Raw genomic sequence first — 14,606 nt, 5'->3', positions numbered from 1 at the left:
GTTGGACAGGTGCTGTATATATATATAGCTTGACTAATTGATCCAACTCTGCCATGTCCTCTATCAGTAGACTATGCAATGCACACTGATCAAATGCGTTATTCTCTACATTTAATTTCGACTTTTATTCTCGATATTTCATGAGTTTATTCTCAAGATTGTATTTCGACTTTTTTCTCAAAATATAACCAGTTTTTTCTCGAAACACAACGACTTTATTCTCGATATTTAATGAGTTTATTCTCAAGATTGTATTTCAACTTTTTTTCTCGAAATTTAACAAGTTTAATTCTCGCATTATAATGACTTTATTGTCGAGATGGTTTTATTTTTTTTATTATTGCTTGGCACTAATCCTCTTCCGTACACTTTAGAGGCGGCGCACATAAAAAAAATAAATAAATGTGGCTTTACATCGCAGGCGTTAAGAGCTCCGCTGAGAAAACATCTCAGCCAGTGGACAAAGAGGCGAAAGTCAAAAAAGTTTTTTTAAAGAACGATGGAGAAAAGCAGACAATGGGGAGTCCCATGATTGGTTAGTTTACGACGAGACAAATCTGATAATGTACTGCTCTGTATGTCGTCAACACGCTTTACATTGTTGGTTAAAAACAAGAAAGTGGCTGGTAAAAACATTGAGTGGCTGGTAGATTTTGAAATCCACCAGCCACAGTGGCCGGTGGACAAAAAATGTAATTTCCATCCCTGGTCTGTATGAAACTGGAATGTTACAACTAGAAAACAGGAAGTCTTAGGAGTGCAGACAGCCTGTCTTTGACCAAACAGGAAACAGGTTAACGACACACACACATAGTCTGGAACAGGGCTGAGTTCAGAATAGACACAAGACAGAAAACCACAAAGGGCAAGAGGATGCTTGTGCTGCATTTATACATATAAGGTATAGAACATAAATTGGACCAATGGCACACTTGCTTTGCTAGCTTAACGCCTCCACTTTTGGGCGTATTTGAAGTATAAATAATGCTGTATGACTGTTTATCTTCAGACATTGTGCGGCGACACTTGTCTCCAAAAGTTTTTGTAATAAACGGAATATACGATACGGTAATTGACCTGACTCCTGTGTGTTATTCTCCTATCCATCAAACCAACTCGGGGAAGTGTTAGACTTCAACAGTACCAACACTGGGTGCAGTGGGCTGTTGGCCGATTAATGCAGAATATTGTAAAAAAACAGGTGAAAAGTATATAAATGGTTTTCCATTTGTGAGTTTAGAATTCTGACAATGGAACAATGTAAAATACACCAATCACCCATAACATTATGACCACTGACAGGTGAAGTGAATAATGGCGCGTGTCAGTGGCACCTGTCTCATTATCATGGCAACTGTCAGTGGGTGGGATATATTAGGCAGCAAGCAGGAAAAATGGGCAAGCATTGGGATCTGAGCGTCTTTGTCAAGGGCCAACTTGGAATGGCTAGACATCTGGGTCAGAGCATTTCCAAAACTGCAGCCCTTGAGGGTGTTACCGGTCTGCAGTGGTCAGTACCTATCAAAAGTGGTCCAAGGAAGGAAAAGCGGTGAACAAGCAACAGGGTCATGAGCGACCAAGGCTCATTGATGCACGTGGTGAGCGTAGGCTGACCGGTATTGTCTAATTCAACAGACAAACTACTGGTAGCTCAAATTGCTGAAAAGGTTAATGTTGGTGCTGATAGAAAGGTTTCAGAACACAATATGCATCGCAATTTGTTGCGTATGGGGCTGCGTAGCCGCAGACCAGTCATGGTGCCCATTTTGACCTCCGTCCACTGCCGAAAGTGCCTACAATGGGCACTTCAGCATCAGAACTGGACCACAGAGCAATGGAAGAAGGTGGCCTAGTCTGATGAATCATGTTTTATTTTTACATCACGTGAATGGCCGGGTGCATGTGTGTCAATTACCTGGAGAACATATGGCACCAGGATCAACTATGGCAAGAAGGCAAACTGGCAGAGGCAGTGTTCTGCTAGGAAACCTTGTGTCCTGCAAATCTTGTGGATGTTAATTTGACAAGTATGAACAATGAGTTCAGTGTGTTTGGAATTCCTAGTTTAAGTTTGTGGACGACACCATCATCCTGGGAGAGAAGGTACGGGACCTGGCTACATGGTGCTAGGACAACAACCTCTCTCTCAATGTCTGCAAGACTAAAGAGATGATTATGGACTTCAGGAAGCGGCAGAGGGGGGATCACACCCCGATACACATCGATGGAGCTGAAGTGGAGAGTCTCTGACTTCATGTTCCTCTGTGTGTTCTTCAAAGATGACGTCACCTGGTCCAAGGGAAGCAGACTAGGCAGTAAAAACGGCCCAAAAATGCCTGTACTTCTTTAGGAGACTCAAAATGTTTGGCATGTCTGCAACAACTCTTACCAACTTTTACAGGTGCACCATTGAGAGCATCCTTTGAGGTTGCATTACTGCCTGGTTTGGCAGCTGCTCCACTGCTGATCGCAAGGCCCTCCAGAGAGTGGTAAAGTCAGCGTATCATCAATTGCCATCTCTCCTCCGTGCAAGGCATCTACCACACACGATGCCTTAGGAAAGCAAGAAACATCATAAAGTACACTACAGCCACCCAGGCTATGGTCTGTTCACACTGCTTCGATCTGGTAGACACTACCAGAGCATCAGGGCATGCGCTTCCAGACTCGCAAAATGTTTTTTACACCAGGCCATTAGGCTTCTCAACCAGCAACAATGATCTATGATTATATTGATCACTTCAAAAGCTCTGATGACTTTCTATGCACATTCAATGTACATTAGCATATTTTAATGTACCATTCATAGGCACTATTACACTTTATGTTTCTTTCATATTGTCGATATAGCCCTTTTCTAAACTCTTGGAATTGCTGCTAGTATACCAACCACAATATGCCACTGTCCCAGGCTGTCTGAGGATGACTGTGACATTAGCTTTCTAGCTAACGTCACCCGCAAGCAGGCAAGTAAATTTACTTATATGTTTTAGAGCACAGTCAGCTATTTGCTAATTTCTCTAACCTTCAGTCCTATATCGACATTAAGTGAGCAATACGAACAGTTTACAATGAGCACGCTAGACCCAACAGTATGTGTCACGTGATTTACATGCATCTAGCCAAAAACTGTGATTGGCTACATTTAGTAGTCCTATTAAGCTTGGTGATGAATGTGCTTATCTTATTTTTAAAACGTTTTTTAAATAAACAAATTGCAATCCCTCAAAGTATTTTGTTACAAATTACATCTGATTATTTACCGTCCAGCAAAATACAAATTCCAAAGAACACAGTATATAAATAGGTATTTTAAATATATTTAATTGAAATAGTGCCCATCTCTGTTAACATTGCTGCTTGAAATTATGTGAACCTCTTGTACAATTCTAGAATTTTTTTGTATTCACCATGAAATCTTAATTTAATCAGTAACAGTCTTTTTTTAAATCTAAAATAAGATTTATAGACATAAATCCCATGTTTATAGACACAAAACTCATGTTACTGCAGATGTAACAATTTTGGAAAACATGATTACGTTTAGTGTGAATATACCATCAGTGTTATTATGTTCCGTATCAACATATGCCAATGCTATTGGTCCTTAGTGACTAACAATTACTTTCAGTGCCAATATATGAGAAGTGCTATTTACCTACCATCGGAAACCAGCCAACAGTGGGCAGTTATGAGCATATTAATAGTTAAATTAAGTGGTGGTTTGGTAGGGTGTTGTGGTCGGGGGTGGTTATATAGGCATTTTTGCAACCGACTTTCTGTCCAATGGTTGTTCGATTCGATTTCTGTCCAATGGAGTTCGATTCCAACGAGAGGCCAGACATATTTTGTTGGGGAATTGTGTTTTTTAGATAGGCTTTTTCAGTTTTTGTAACCTTACCACTAACCTTCATCCTTAATTATTCATCCCTGGTCGATCAGTATAATCATTTTAATCCTAATTATGAAGGGGATTTTGAAACCTACATCAAGGCCACTTGTTAGTCTCTTCACAAGTAAGTCCTGGGTCCTTCCCTGTCTACAAGATCAAACCTACTAGCCTTTTTTGCTGGACCGTGTAAGCAGAGCCAGTCTAGCAGAGTGAATGTCTCTTACTGACTGAGTGAGTGCTTGACTGACTGACAACCCCTTGTTAAATAGCGTAATGGTTAGACACGCGGACTACGTAACAACTTATCCTGCGTTCGCTTCCCATCTCTGATAAACATATTATGCCTCAGGATGTGTTCAAGACAGACAAAAGCTTCGCTAGCTACAACCTTCTGTAGTTACGTAATTGGAAGCCTAAAATAAAACAGTTCTGGTGGATATTAGGATTTGTTCAGGATAGACAAACACTTCGCTGTATCCACGTTTCTCTTCTCTCTTCACTTGACAAAAAAGTCAGTTATCGTCACATAGCAGCAGGACGTTTTCTTTATCCCAATAAAAGCCATAATTGAAATGTACACTCACCTAAAGGATTATTAGGAACACCATACTAATACTGTGTTTGACCCCCTTTCGCCTTCATAACTGCCTTAATTCTGCGTGGCATTGATTCAACAAGGTGCTGAAAGCATTCTTTAGAAATGTTGGCCCATATTGATAGGATTGCATATTGCAGTTGATGGAGATTTGTGGGATGCACATCCAGGGCACGAAGCTCCCGTTCCACCACATCCCAAAGATGCTCTATTGGGTTGAGATCTGGTGACTGTGGGGGCCATTTCAGTACAGTGAACTCATTGTCATTTTCAAGAAACTAATTTAAATTGATTCAAGCTTTGTGACATGGTGCATTATCCTGCTGGAAGTAGCCATCAGAGGATGGGTACATGGTGGTCATAAAGGGATGGACATGGCCGTGGCATTTAAATGATGCCCAATTGGCTCTAAGGGGCCTAAAGTGTGCCAAGAAAACATCCCCCACACCATTACACCACCACCATCAGCTTGCACAGTGGTAACAAGGCATGATGGATCCATGTTCTCATTCTGTTTACGCCAAATTCTGACTCTACCATCTGAATGTCTCAACAGAAATCCAGACTCATCAGACCAGGCAACATTCTTCCTGTCTTCAACTGTCCAATTTTGGTGAGCTCGTGCAAATTGTAGCCTCTTTTTCCTATTTGTAGTGGAGATGAGTGGTACCTGGTGGGATCTTCTGCTGTTGTAGCCCATCCGCCTCAAGGTTGTGCGTGTTGTGGCTTCACAAATGCTTTGCTGCATACCTTGGTTGTAACGAGTGGTTATTTCAGTCAAAGTTGCTCTCTATCAGCTTGAATCAGTCGGCCCATTCTCCTCTGACCTCCAGCATCAACAAGGCATTTTCGCCCACAGGACTGCCGCATACTGGATGTTTTTCCCTTTTCACACCATTCTTTGTAAACCCTAGAAATGGTTGTGCGTGAAAATTCCAGTAACTGAGCAGATTGTGAAATACTCAGACCGGCCCGTCTGGCACCAACAACCATGCTACGCTCAAAATTGCTTAAATCACCTTTCTTTCCCATTCTGACATTCAGTTTGGAGTTCAGGAGATTGTCTTGACCAGGACCACACCCCTAAATGTATTGAAGCAACTGCCATGTGATTGGTAGATTAGATAATTGCATTAATGAGAAATTGAACAGGTGAGTGTACAAGGCAATATAGTTAACAGTCTTTGAAAAAGAACATACAAAAATAACACTGGAATGTACAGACAAGATTGTTAACTACACTCACCTAAAGGATTATTAGGAACACCTGTTCAATTTCTCATTAATGCAATTATCTAATCGACCAGTGGCAAAAACGGTCAGTGAAACGGCCAGTGGCAAAAGCCATAAATGCTATTTGTGGTGGAGGAAAACTTAATAAGAAATGTTACTCTGTTAAACACAATGGTTAATGATGTCTAACAAAATATTCAAACTTGACATAATGCGTGACAAAATTATGAACTTGGTTTCCCTGTTTTTTGTTTTATATAGGATTTGTCTGCCTATTCCTTCTCCCCAAGGTTGTTATAATAGGCATTTGAGGAATTTTATACAACACTTGACCATTAAGTTTATTTTGCCTATGCCAGTCCATACCAGATTTGTCTGTTCTTCATTTTACCTAACCTCAATAATGTGATGCCTTACCTTCACTATAACCTTACCCTAACCTAATTCCTAACGCTAATGCCAGTACTGTAATGCCTAACCTTAACCCAAAGATTACCTTAACCATTATCCATAAATATTATTCGTAACAATGCATTTTTCATTTAGAATCGATTACGTTAAGGACCAACATAATAGCGAAATGTTAAGGATCAACAGGATAGCTGTATTTTGATTCTTGTTAATACTGAATGTAACAATGGTTTACAAAATAGTTGCATATGAACATAATTCCTGAGAGGTACGGTTGAATCATGCGTTTAAAAAAAACTAAATAAAAAAAGAATTAGTACAGGTGCCGAAACAAGTTGTATTGGTTCAACTCAGGAAGTGGTATCAGGTGGGTAAATAATTGAGTACCAAATGAATCAATCTAAGGAAGGATTTTTAGGAAAGACTTAAGGTGGGACTCTGATAAATAGAGACAAGAAACCTGGTCAGTTTGAAAGAAAAAATGTCAGAGACTGATTTGTAGCTATAGGAGACAATTATTCAAAGTTCAGACAGAAAAACTGTACGTATTATTTTAACAATTTATTGGAGAACTTAGTTTTTTATTGGCATTAGGTTCTGTGTAACTCCTGGTCATCACATGACTGTGTATACAAAACTACAAACAATAACATTGCCGTAATATAATTAATAGCAATGCCAGTAGGCAGTGAGCAAGGTATGCAGTACCTATCCCCCTACAAAGGAAACATGGAACCAAACAGGTGGCAGCAGATGTGGTGGTTGGATTTGCACATGCATGCTAGTATAACCATTAGCATACTGTATCAGACTGAGTGGGGAAACTGACAATTAAACAGACAGGTATAAAATCTTATATTGTGACAGGAGCGATCCAACTTCAGATGAAGGCGTCGCTGCCCAATTACCATTCAGGTTTCCTGGCTGAACTGGCTATGCTAATTTATTGCTGCTAAGAGCTTTTTTTTAATAAACCACTTATTTTAGGAGTTATTTTTATATTTAATACAAAAATAAGGATCTCTGTAGGGTTCACATACTTTCAAGCAGCACTGTATAAAGATATTCTAGGGAGTTTCTTGAATACTACTCACACATTATGACAGGTTTAATTGAGCACTGTTTAAATTATCTGTAAAAGGGATTTATGATAATAAACACATGTTTAAAAAAGGCTAGGCCTGATATAGCAAAGATTATTGTGGATTTTTATGGTGTCAAAAAAGGATGGAAACTGTGAGCCTTAGTGCATTTTTGTTCTATTCAATGATTATCGATGCCGGTTTTTCCTGGCCATTTAATCTGGCCATAAAATTGTCTGTTATATAGTAACATAGAAAGTTCTTACTTACATCACAGGTATAATAGTTAATAAGTACGGTTAAATGCAGAACAATTTTCCTAACTACAGTAACTTGTTTTCATTGGCACATTTGAAATCAGTTTACTTTGATAAAGGCAAACAATTGCCAATCAAAATACCACATCCACATTAATTCTGGGAAACCTATTTAATTCTGTGGTTGGAAATATTAGTAAAGTTCCTAAATTGAAAATGACTACTCATTCAACTCGCTTTGCTGGTGCTAGCACTTGCACAGATCAAATACACTGTTGCAAGGCTGATATAACCACTATATGCTGATTATAAGATAAGCAGAATAAGGTGTTTTTCATGAATATTGCATAATCAGCCTACTGCTCTAATTAATAACAACTCATATTAAAGTAGGATTCATAATGTATCTACAATTATAAACACATTTCCTTTAGTTATTATAGACTTCTGTCATGTATGTATGTCTGACATATTTTCTCATTAAAATATTATTATATCTTAGAACTTAGATCAACTTTCACAGGCTATATTTGACAACATGTTTACCAACTGTACAGTTGTGTTGTTTTTATTACAGTTCAGGTGATCAGATCAAAGTGCTAAAAGCTGCAGGCTCTATAGGCAGTGTGATTAGGGGTCTGGACCAGTAAGCCTTGAATTGGATCACAGTGTTTTTTTGTGGTTTACATTGTTATACAGCATTACGAGCACTTGACTCTGGCAGTCATCTTCTCTGTTAGTACAAGTTATCCATCATCTGTTAGGCTAATAGCTAACTACTGCTAATGCTTTTCAATCATAATTCAAGCCTTCTAAACCTATGCAATGTGACAGTTAATGACTCAAACTGGAGATGTTGTACACTTGCCTTTAAGTTAAAAAAGCATAGGGCTTCACATGTCCATATTATTTATATGTAACTATGCAGGGTCGACATATTCCATATCTAATTGTATTTATTCCATCCATCCATCTTCATGTATATGGCTAAGGTTTACATTTGGCTCAATTGCCTTGTTTGGGGACCCAGGTAAAGTTCCAGCCTCCCTGGGTGTCCTTTCGGACAAAGGCCTGGCCCTGTGGGAAGCTGTGTGTCTTGAGTCTGACGCTGCTGGAAGAGTTTAAGGACATGCTAAATGCCAGCTCTTTTGGGCTACGTGGCATAGACAGTGAAAGGTATTGAGATGGCACATCAGCCCCTATTGGATTAGAGGTGCTGTGGCAGTGTGAACTGGGAGTGTGGTGCAGTTTGGGACTCCTGTCCTGCAACAGGTTAGGTGTGGTGTCTAATATGGGCTTGACTGGCTGTATTGGGTCAGCTGATGAGAGGGGATTTACCAACTGAGGTAGTGGATGTTCATAAGGGATGACTTTGAAATTGGGGGTGATTTCTATACTAGGGTTGTAATTTACAAATGGCACATTTCCAGTAAAATTAGAGACTGTAGTGACACTGAATTCACTGTTCGTGTTCAAGTAGTAATTATTGGAAAGACCTATACTGCAGCCATGTCCATGGCTATCACAACATGAGTCATAAGTTGTAATTTTATGATCAGAAGTTTGGCAGTCACCCGAGGAGTCTGTGCTGGAGCTGGATTCTGTGAGGGAATTAATGGAGGAGTTAAAGTTGTATTCATTGGATGATGTATCAATGGTGTCCTCATCCTTCAGGCCCAAGGTCTGCAGGATCCACAAGTCTACAGGAGGGGTGCTAGCTAGCTCCTCTTCTGAACAGAATTCCAGAGATACATTTCGGCAGGTCCGTTTACCCTGAGAACCAAGGAGCAGCTGACTGGCACTTAGGTTCCAGAATTCTCCAACACCATGCAGATTCTGGATTTCAGAATTTCGCTTCCGTTTCCTCCTCCAATCACCGCTCTGAGCAGAGAGAAGTCTCTAGGAATACAGTGAAGAAATTGTTTGAGAGAAACTAAACCTTTGTAAACTATGATGTATTTTCTCCATAGGCCACACTTGTGATTTTTTTAACATTTTGAATAAATGTTAAATGTACAGATAAACTGCTTTTTTATTTACAGTTAAACTTTGATAACAAAGAAATTACCTTTCTTTTTTCATCCAAGGTTTTTACAAATGAGGAGTTTAAGAATTCTTTGAGTTTGAAATTTTCCTCGTGCAACCTTGCCAATTCCTCCTCTCTCTGTAACAATGTATCTTGAAGCTTCGGAAAATAAAGGAAAACATTTTATGTATCTGCATTACTAAAGTCAGTTAATCTAGAACTGAAATATTGCATAATTGGTCAGCTGCTAGATACAATTCTGGCAGAGAAACACTGGATGAGAATGGAATGAGAAGTCCAACTCATTCTCTTTTGCAAGTTGCAGATAAGCCTATGGACAGAAAAGTCCCCTCTTCCGAAATTTGAAAGACTTAAAATTTGAAATGTTTAAAGCATTACAACTAATATTGTTTGTTATAATGAAATATCTATGTTACCTTTAAAAATTACTTCAACTGACCACAAGAGTTTACTACAATACTACAAATGAGGTATATCTTCATTACTTTCATTCCTTATTTGAATTTAATTGAAATTCCCCTCTCCATTTTGATTACATTTTACATTTACATTTTAGTCATTTAGTACACACACTTATCTGGAGACAATTACAGTTTGTGCATACATTTTGAGAAGCTATATGGAACAGCCACACAACTCAGTTTTAATAAGTTCATTCTATTCAAGGAATTAGTTATCAGCAAAAATCTGTACTGGAAATATGAAAATAGAACCCAGTTGACATAATAAACCTAGCTAGCATTGGTTCACAAAGAGAACAGGGGAGTGGCTGTAAAGTTGTTTTTGGTACTCTTTTAGTTGCTTTTGACAGACCAAACAAGTTAGGGGTAGATTGCTTGCAATTGCCAAAGACATTTAGCATCTGAGACCCAAATACTAGAAACCCCAGTTTTATAAGTCTAAATACCTGTTTGTTTCTCTGCAAATGTGGCGACAATTGGTCAGTCCAGATCTGGTCAGTTGGAGAAGTCCCAAAATCCAAATCCAAGTGGTTGATTTCTGAGTGGGAGACAAGACAGGGATATGATCATATTGGAAAAGCCTATAATAAAAATAACAGCAAAGGATTATGAAAGATATGCAAAAAAAAGTAAATAATTTGAACAGTTAATACAAAAAAGAATATAAGCAATGAAAATAATACAGTCACATGAGTATTTCTCTTAAATACAAATTTGGAAATATCCAGTCATAAACGTGCCAGCCACAGGGAGTGTTGTTCTAAATCTGGCATATAGAACCAAAGTAACAATACTCTTCAACAGACTTACCCCTCTGTGTCGACTCATGCTGGCAGACTGTGTCGTCCGGGGAACCAGCAGCCAAAAAGGAGGCCAGAGTCACCGTGGAAACGTCAACACTGTCTGCTGACGTTTGGAAGGGGTAAGGGCAGTCGTAGATTTGGCCCCCTACAAAGCTCAGATCTTGGCAAGTCAGGACAGTGCTCTGTAAACCAGACAGACACCATGGATATCAAATTAATAGTTAATGAAAGTAATAGCTTATCACAAAATATTAAATAAAATGGATCTGATGTGTAAGGTTGACCATTCAAATGTCAATACCATAGGATATAATTGTATATTTAAAATGGTCATATTTTTATCTGTATGTGAATTCCATTCAAATCCAAAAAATAACTAAACTACCAGTAGTGTTTTAATTAATCGAGCAATCTGTGATTTTTCATGTCATAATCTGAGATGGGGAGTTCCTCAGGAATTACAATAATCAGTATCATAGGCTATCATTATTGCGTCTGCCTTACCCAAACAGTGGATATTCGCAATTGCTTAGCAGACTCTCATCATATCTCAGCATCTCAACCAAAGTGTACAGGTTACTGTGTTTTACATAACTTGAAAACAAACAGAAGTATATATATATATATATATATATATATATATATATATATATATATATATATATATATATATATATATATATATATATATATATATATATATATATATGTATATATATAGATATAGAGAGAAAGAGAGAGAGAGAGAGAGAGAGAGAGAGAGAGAGATAGATGATGAGATATATATTGAGATAAGATAAAACCAATCCAACCAAGTTTGAAAATGCACCGAATTGTGTGTGGACACTGTGCGTAAAACGCGCATCACTGTCATCACCCGCTGCCGAACATTAACAAAACAAAACATAAAAAAAAAACGTTTACAACAAAGGCTATATACTTCTACCCTTCAAGTAATGTCACCACGACACTTACCATAGTGCTGGTGGGGTCACACAGCGCAGGCTGCGTGTGTCGGCTCCGGGAATGCTCCGAACCTGTAGGAGAGCTACTGCGTGGGTTGGGGGAGGTAGGAATAGGCTACAACTAATCTTAATTTTGCAGCAGCAGTGACGCGTAAACCGTATTCCCACTTTCCAAGCAATCTGATTTGATGATCAAAAGCTGTCAAACTTGTGACGTGTTACTGGACGGTCAAAAATCTTGGTGACCAACAGCTGCAACGCCTGATTTATTCAATTATAATGAATCAAGGTAAGTTATGCATATCGCTGATTACTACACTGACACGTATTTTATATCGCTACGTGCGTGAGTCAAGTATCATCGAGTAATTCTGCCCATGAGAAGATATGATGGGCAGATACAAATCCTTCTATATCAACTGTGTGCAGGACTCCGTCCATTGGATGCAAAATAGTTAATGTTCAATCCGAAAATAGATAGTTAAGAGACATGGGGAATTAATTTACCCAAACGTGTGTCATGGTTATGCATATACCCCCCACCTCAACTCAACTGGTGGTTAAGTCAAGGAAAAAAAAATTTGGTGACACATTAACGTAGTCTTGAATGAGACATGAGGTGGTGTGTGTTTAACAACGACAATGTAGAAGTTACCGTACTATTTTCATTTTAATCTAAGACGTTGAAATTCAACACCACTGTTGTTTGCTCCTTGGGGTTTAAGGACGGGTGTCTCTGTAAAGCACTTTGTGACAACTGCTGTTGTAAAAAGGGCTTTATAAATACATTTGATTGATTGATTGATTGATTGACGTTGTGTGATATTTTATGTATTTCTAACGCAACATTTAATTGAATCAATTGAGCAATATAAAGGAGGCTACAAGTTTCAGAATAAAAACATTTAGTGAGACATTCCTTGATCGTTCATCAAAAAGTGTTGATCACTGTCATTTTGCAAAACGGCTAAACTCCTCAACGCTTTTTATATATAAAAAATATAGTTTCATGTTCATCATCAATAATAACGTCACATCTGATAATATTTGTATGCAGTTACATTTTGAATAATTCTAAGCCTACTACATGCAACTAAAGCGACAACAATATTTAATTTGCTCTAAGCATATGACCTCGTGATTTATCAATATTAGTTCAGTTAATCGTTGAAAGTAGTTGTTCTCTCTGGCGTCACATATATTTCAGCTGACTTAGTTATAAACCACTTCATGGATCGTTTGAGGTGGAGACTAGGTGTGAGTATGTGGGTGGTCATTAGTGTCAGTAATTGGGGGTTTTCTTTTGACACTGTAACGAATTATTATAGTTTTCTTCTAAGTGAAATCATTATATTTTGCTTTATTAGTTTACATTATCTTTCTATGCAGGTAATAAATGTTTAAAAACAAGCCAACTAGTAAAACAACCCTGGGTTGGATTAAATTAATGGATTTAGTGGAGTTTTTAACAGCATAGGATAATGATATGTTTTGCATATTTCTCATCGTCTCGTTTTTTTAATACATTTTAGTCAGAAAATGCTAAAATATAAAATACAAAATGACGGTAATTCTAGAACCACCTAATGTGCTTTAATTCTTTTTACACCTGAATCAGAAATATTATACTGAAAACCAACTCTAGACTATAGGGGTATCTGGGCCCGGTTTCGCGATAACGTGTTACTTACGACGGTGCACGTAGCCTTAAGATGGACTTGGTTACCCACTTATGTCGCTCATTGTAACGTGCATCACAATTGCAGGGTCACAGCCGTTTGTAATGGAATTTGGCCATCTTTGGGGTTTGTAATGGAATTAGGCCACGATAACGTTTTGATAGGCTATTGCATTTCGATGCAGCTTGAATACTTATCAGAATCATATAATATCGCAGTTGATGTATTCTACTACTTAGACATCATTTGGAAAATGTTAAACTCGAAGAAGTAGTGACATTTTGGGTGGACGGAACTGTTAAATCCAACCAATGGAGTGGACTTCAGCCAATCAAAATCACGGAAATCGATCACGTGACATCAAATTATCAGTTCCTCCGGTAGTAATACAGAATACACAAATCAACACATGATTGGTTAACTAGGAATAAAAGAAAACATTTAAGACATTAAAAAAAGGAAACATTTATTCTTATTGTTTGGAATATAAATGGAACGCAAGAAATTTCAGAGCTGAAATTAATCAATATTCTTCTTGACGTGGTATAGTAGAGTGGCACTAGCAGGTATCCATCAAAGACAGTAGCCTACCAGTACAACATCGGTGTTTCAGACTCGTTAACGGCTAATTGTGAATACCTTTTCTTAATTATTTCTTGCTTTACATACATGTTTGTATACCCTCGGTTGACCAACTGCATTCAATTACATGTACATCCACGCACTTATTATTTAATTTCTATAAATAAATTGGTCTATATCAAAACAGTTTTGATCATTTTAAGATGGACTCACAAGTGGTCCAGAACATTCGATTAGTAACAAGCGCTGTTACATGCCACTTTAGACCTGGGTAAATTTGGTTTTATGTTTGATATTCGGAGTTTGATCACCAATGCCTTTTTCCAAAAAATCGTGCAATTGAATCAGTGCAATACCGCTGATTCAATGTGACAAAAAAATATATTTTATTATAATACCTGCTCCTGTAAAGGAAAATCATAGGTAAACATTCCTATAGAGGTCACATATACACCTACAACCACTTGTATGTTGGTCACTAACCTTTAGATTTGCCCTTTTACATTTCAGTGATTATATATCAGAATAGATGCTTCTATACAATACGTTTTTAATAGCTAAATATCCATATGAGTTAGACACCTACATACAAGTGTGAT

General features: G+C 38.0%; 1 protein-coding gene across 1 annotated transcript; it reads right to left on the bottom strand.

Annotated features, from left to right (window-relative positions):
• Window positions 1-7,269: 7,269 nt before the first annotated feature.
• On the bottom strand, window positions 7,270-12,014 carry gmnc (geminin coiled-coil domain containing). The gene is made up of 5 exons (XM_010867812.3): window positions 11,757-12,014; window positions 10,789-10,963; window positions 10,425-10,516; window positions 9,539-9,655; window positions 7,270-9,369 (listed from the first exon to the last, which is right to left on the bottom strand). Exons 1-5 carry the CDS (start codon window positions 11,757-11,759, stop codon window positions 8,476-8,478), a joined length of 1,281 nt encoding a protein of 426 aa, XP_010866114.1. The 5' UTR covers window positions 11,760-12,014; the 3' UTR covers window positions 7,270-8,475.
• Window positions 12,015-14,606: the final 2,592 nt, after the last annotated feature.

Source organism: Esox lucius, chromosome 1 (genome assembly GCF_011004845.1).
Source record: "Esox lucius isolate fEsoLuc1 chromosome 1, fEsoLuc1.pri, whole genome shotgun sequence".
Taxonomy (NCBI): Eukaryota; Metazoa; Chordata; class Actinopteri; order Esociformes; family Esocidae; genus Esox; species Esox lucius.
Note: the sequence above shows the minus strand (reverse complement) of the source record. Positions and strands in the feature narration are given on the sequence as shown.

Excerpts from the sequence above, each read along its gene's own strand:
- gmnc (XM_010867812.3), bottom strand. Across the intron at positions 10,517-10,788 it reads GCATGAGTCGACACAGAGGG|AAATCAACCACTTGGATTTG; the intron begins GTAAGTCTGTTG and ends TCTCCCACTCAG. Across the intron at positions 9,656-10,424 it reads ATTTGCAGAGAAACAAACAG|CTTCAAGATACATTGTTACA; the intron begins GTATTTAGACTT and ends TATTTTCCGAAG.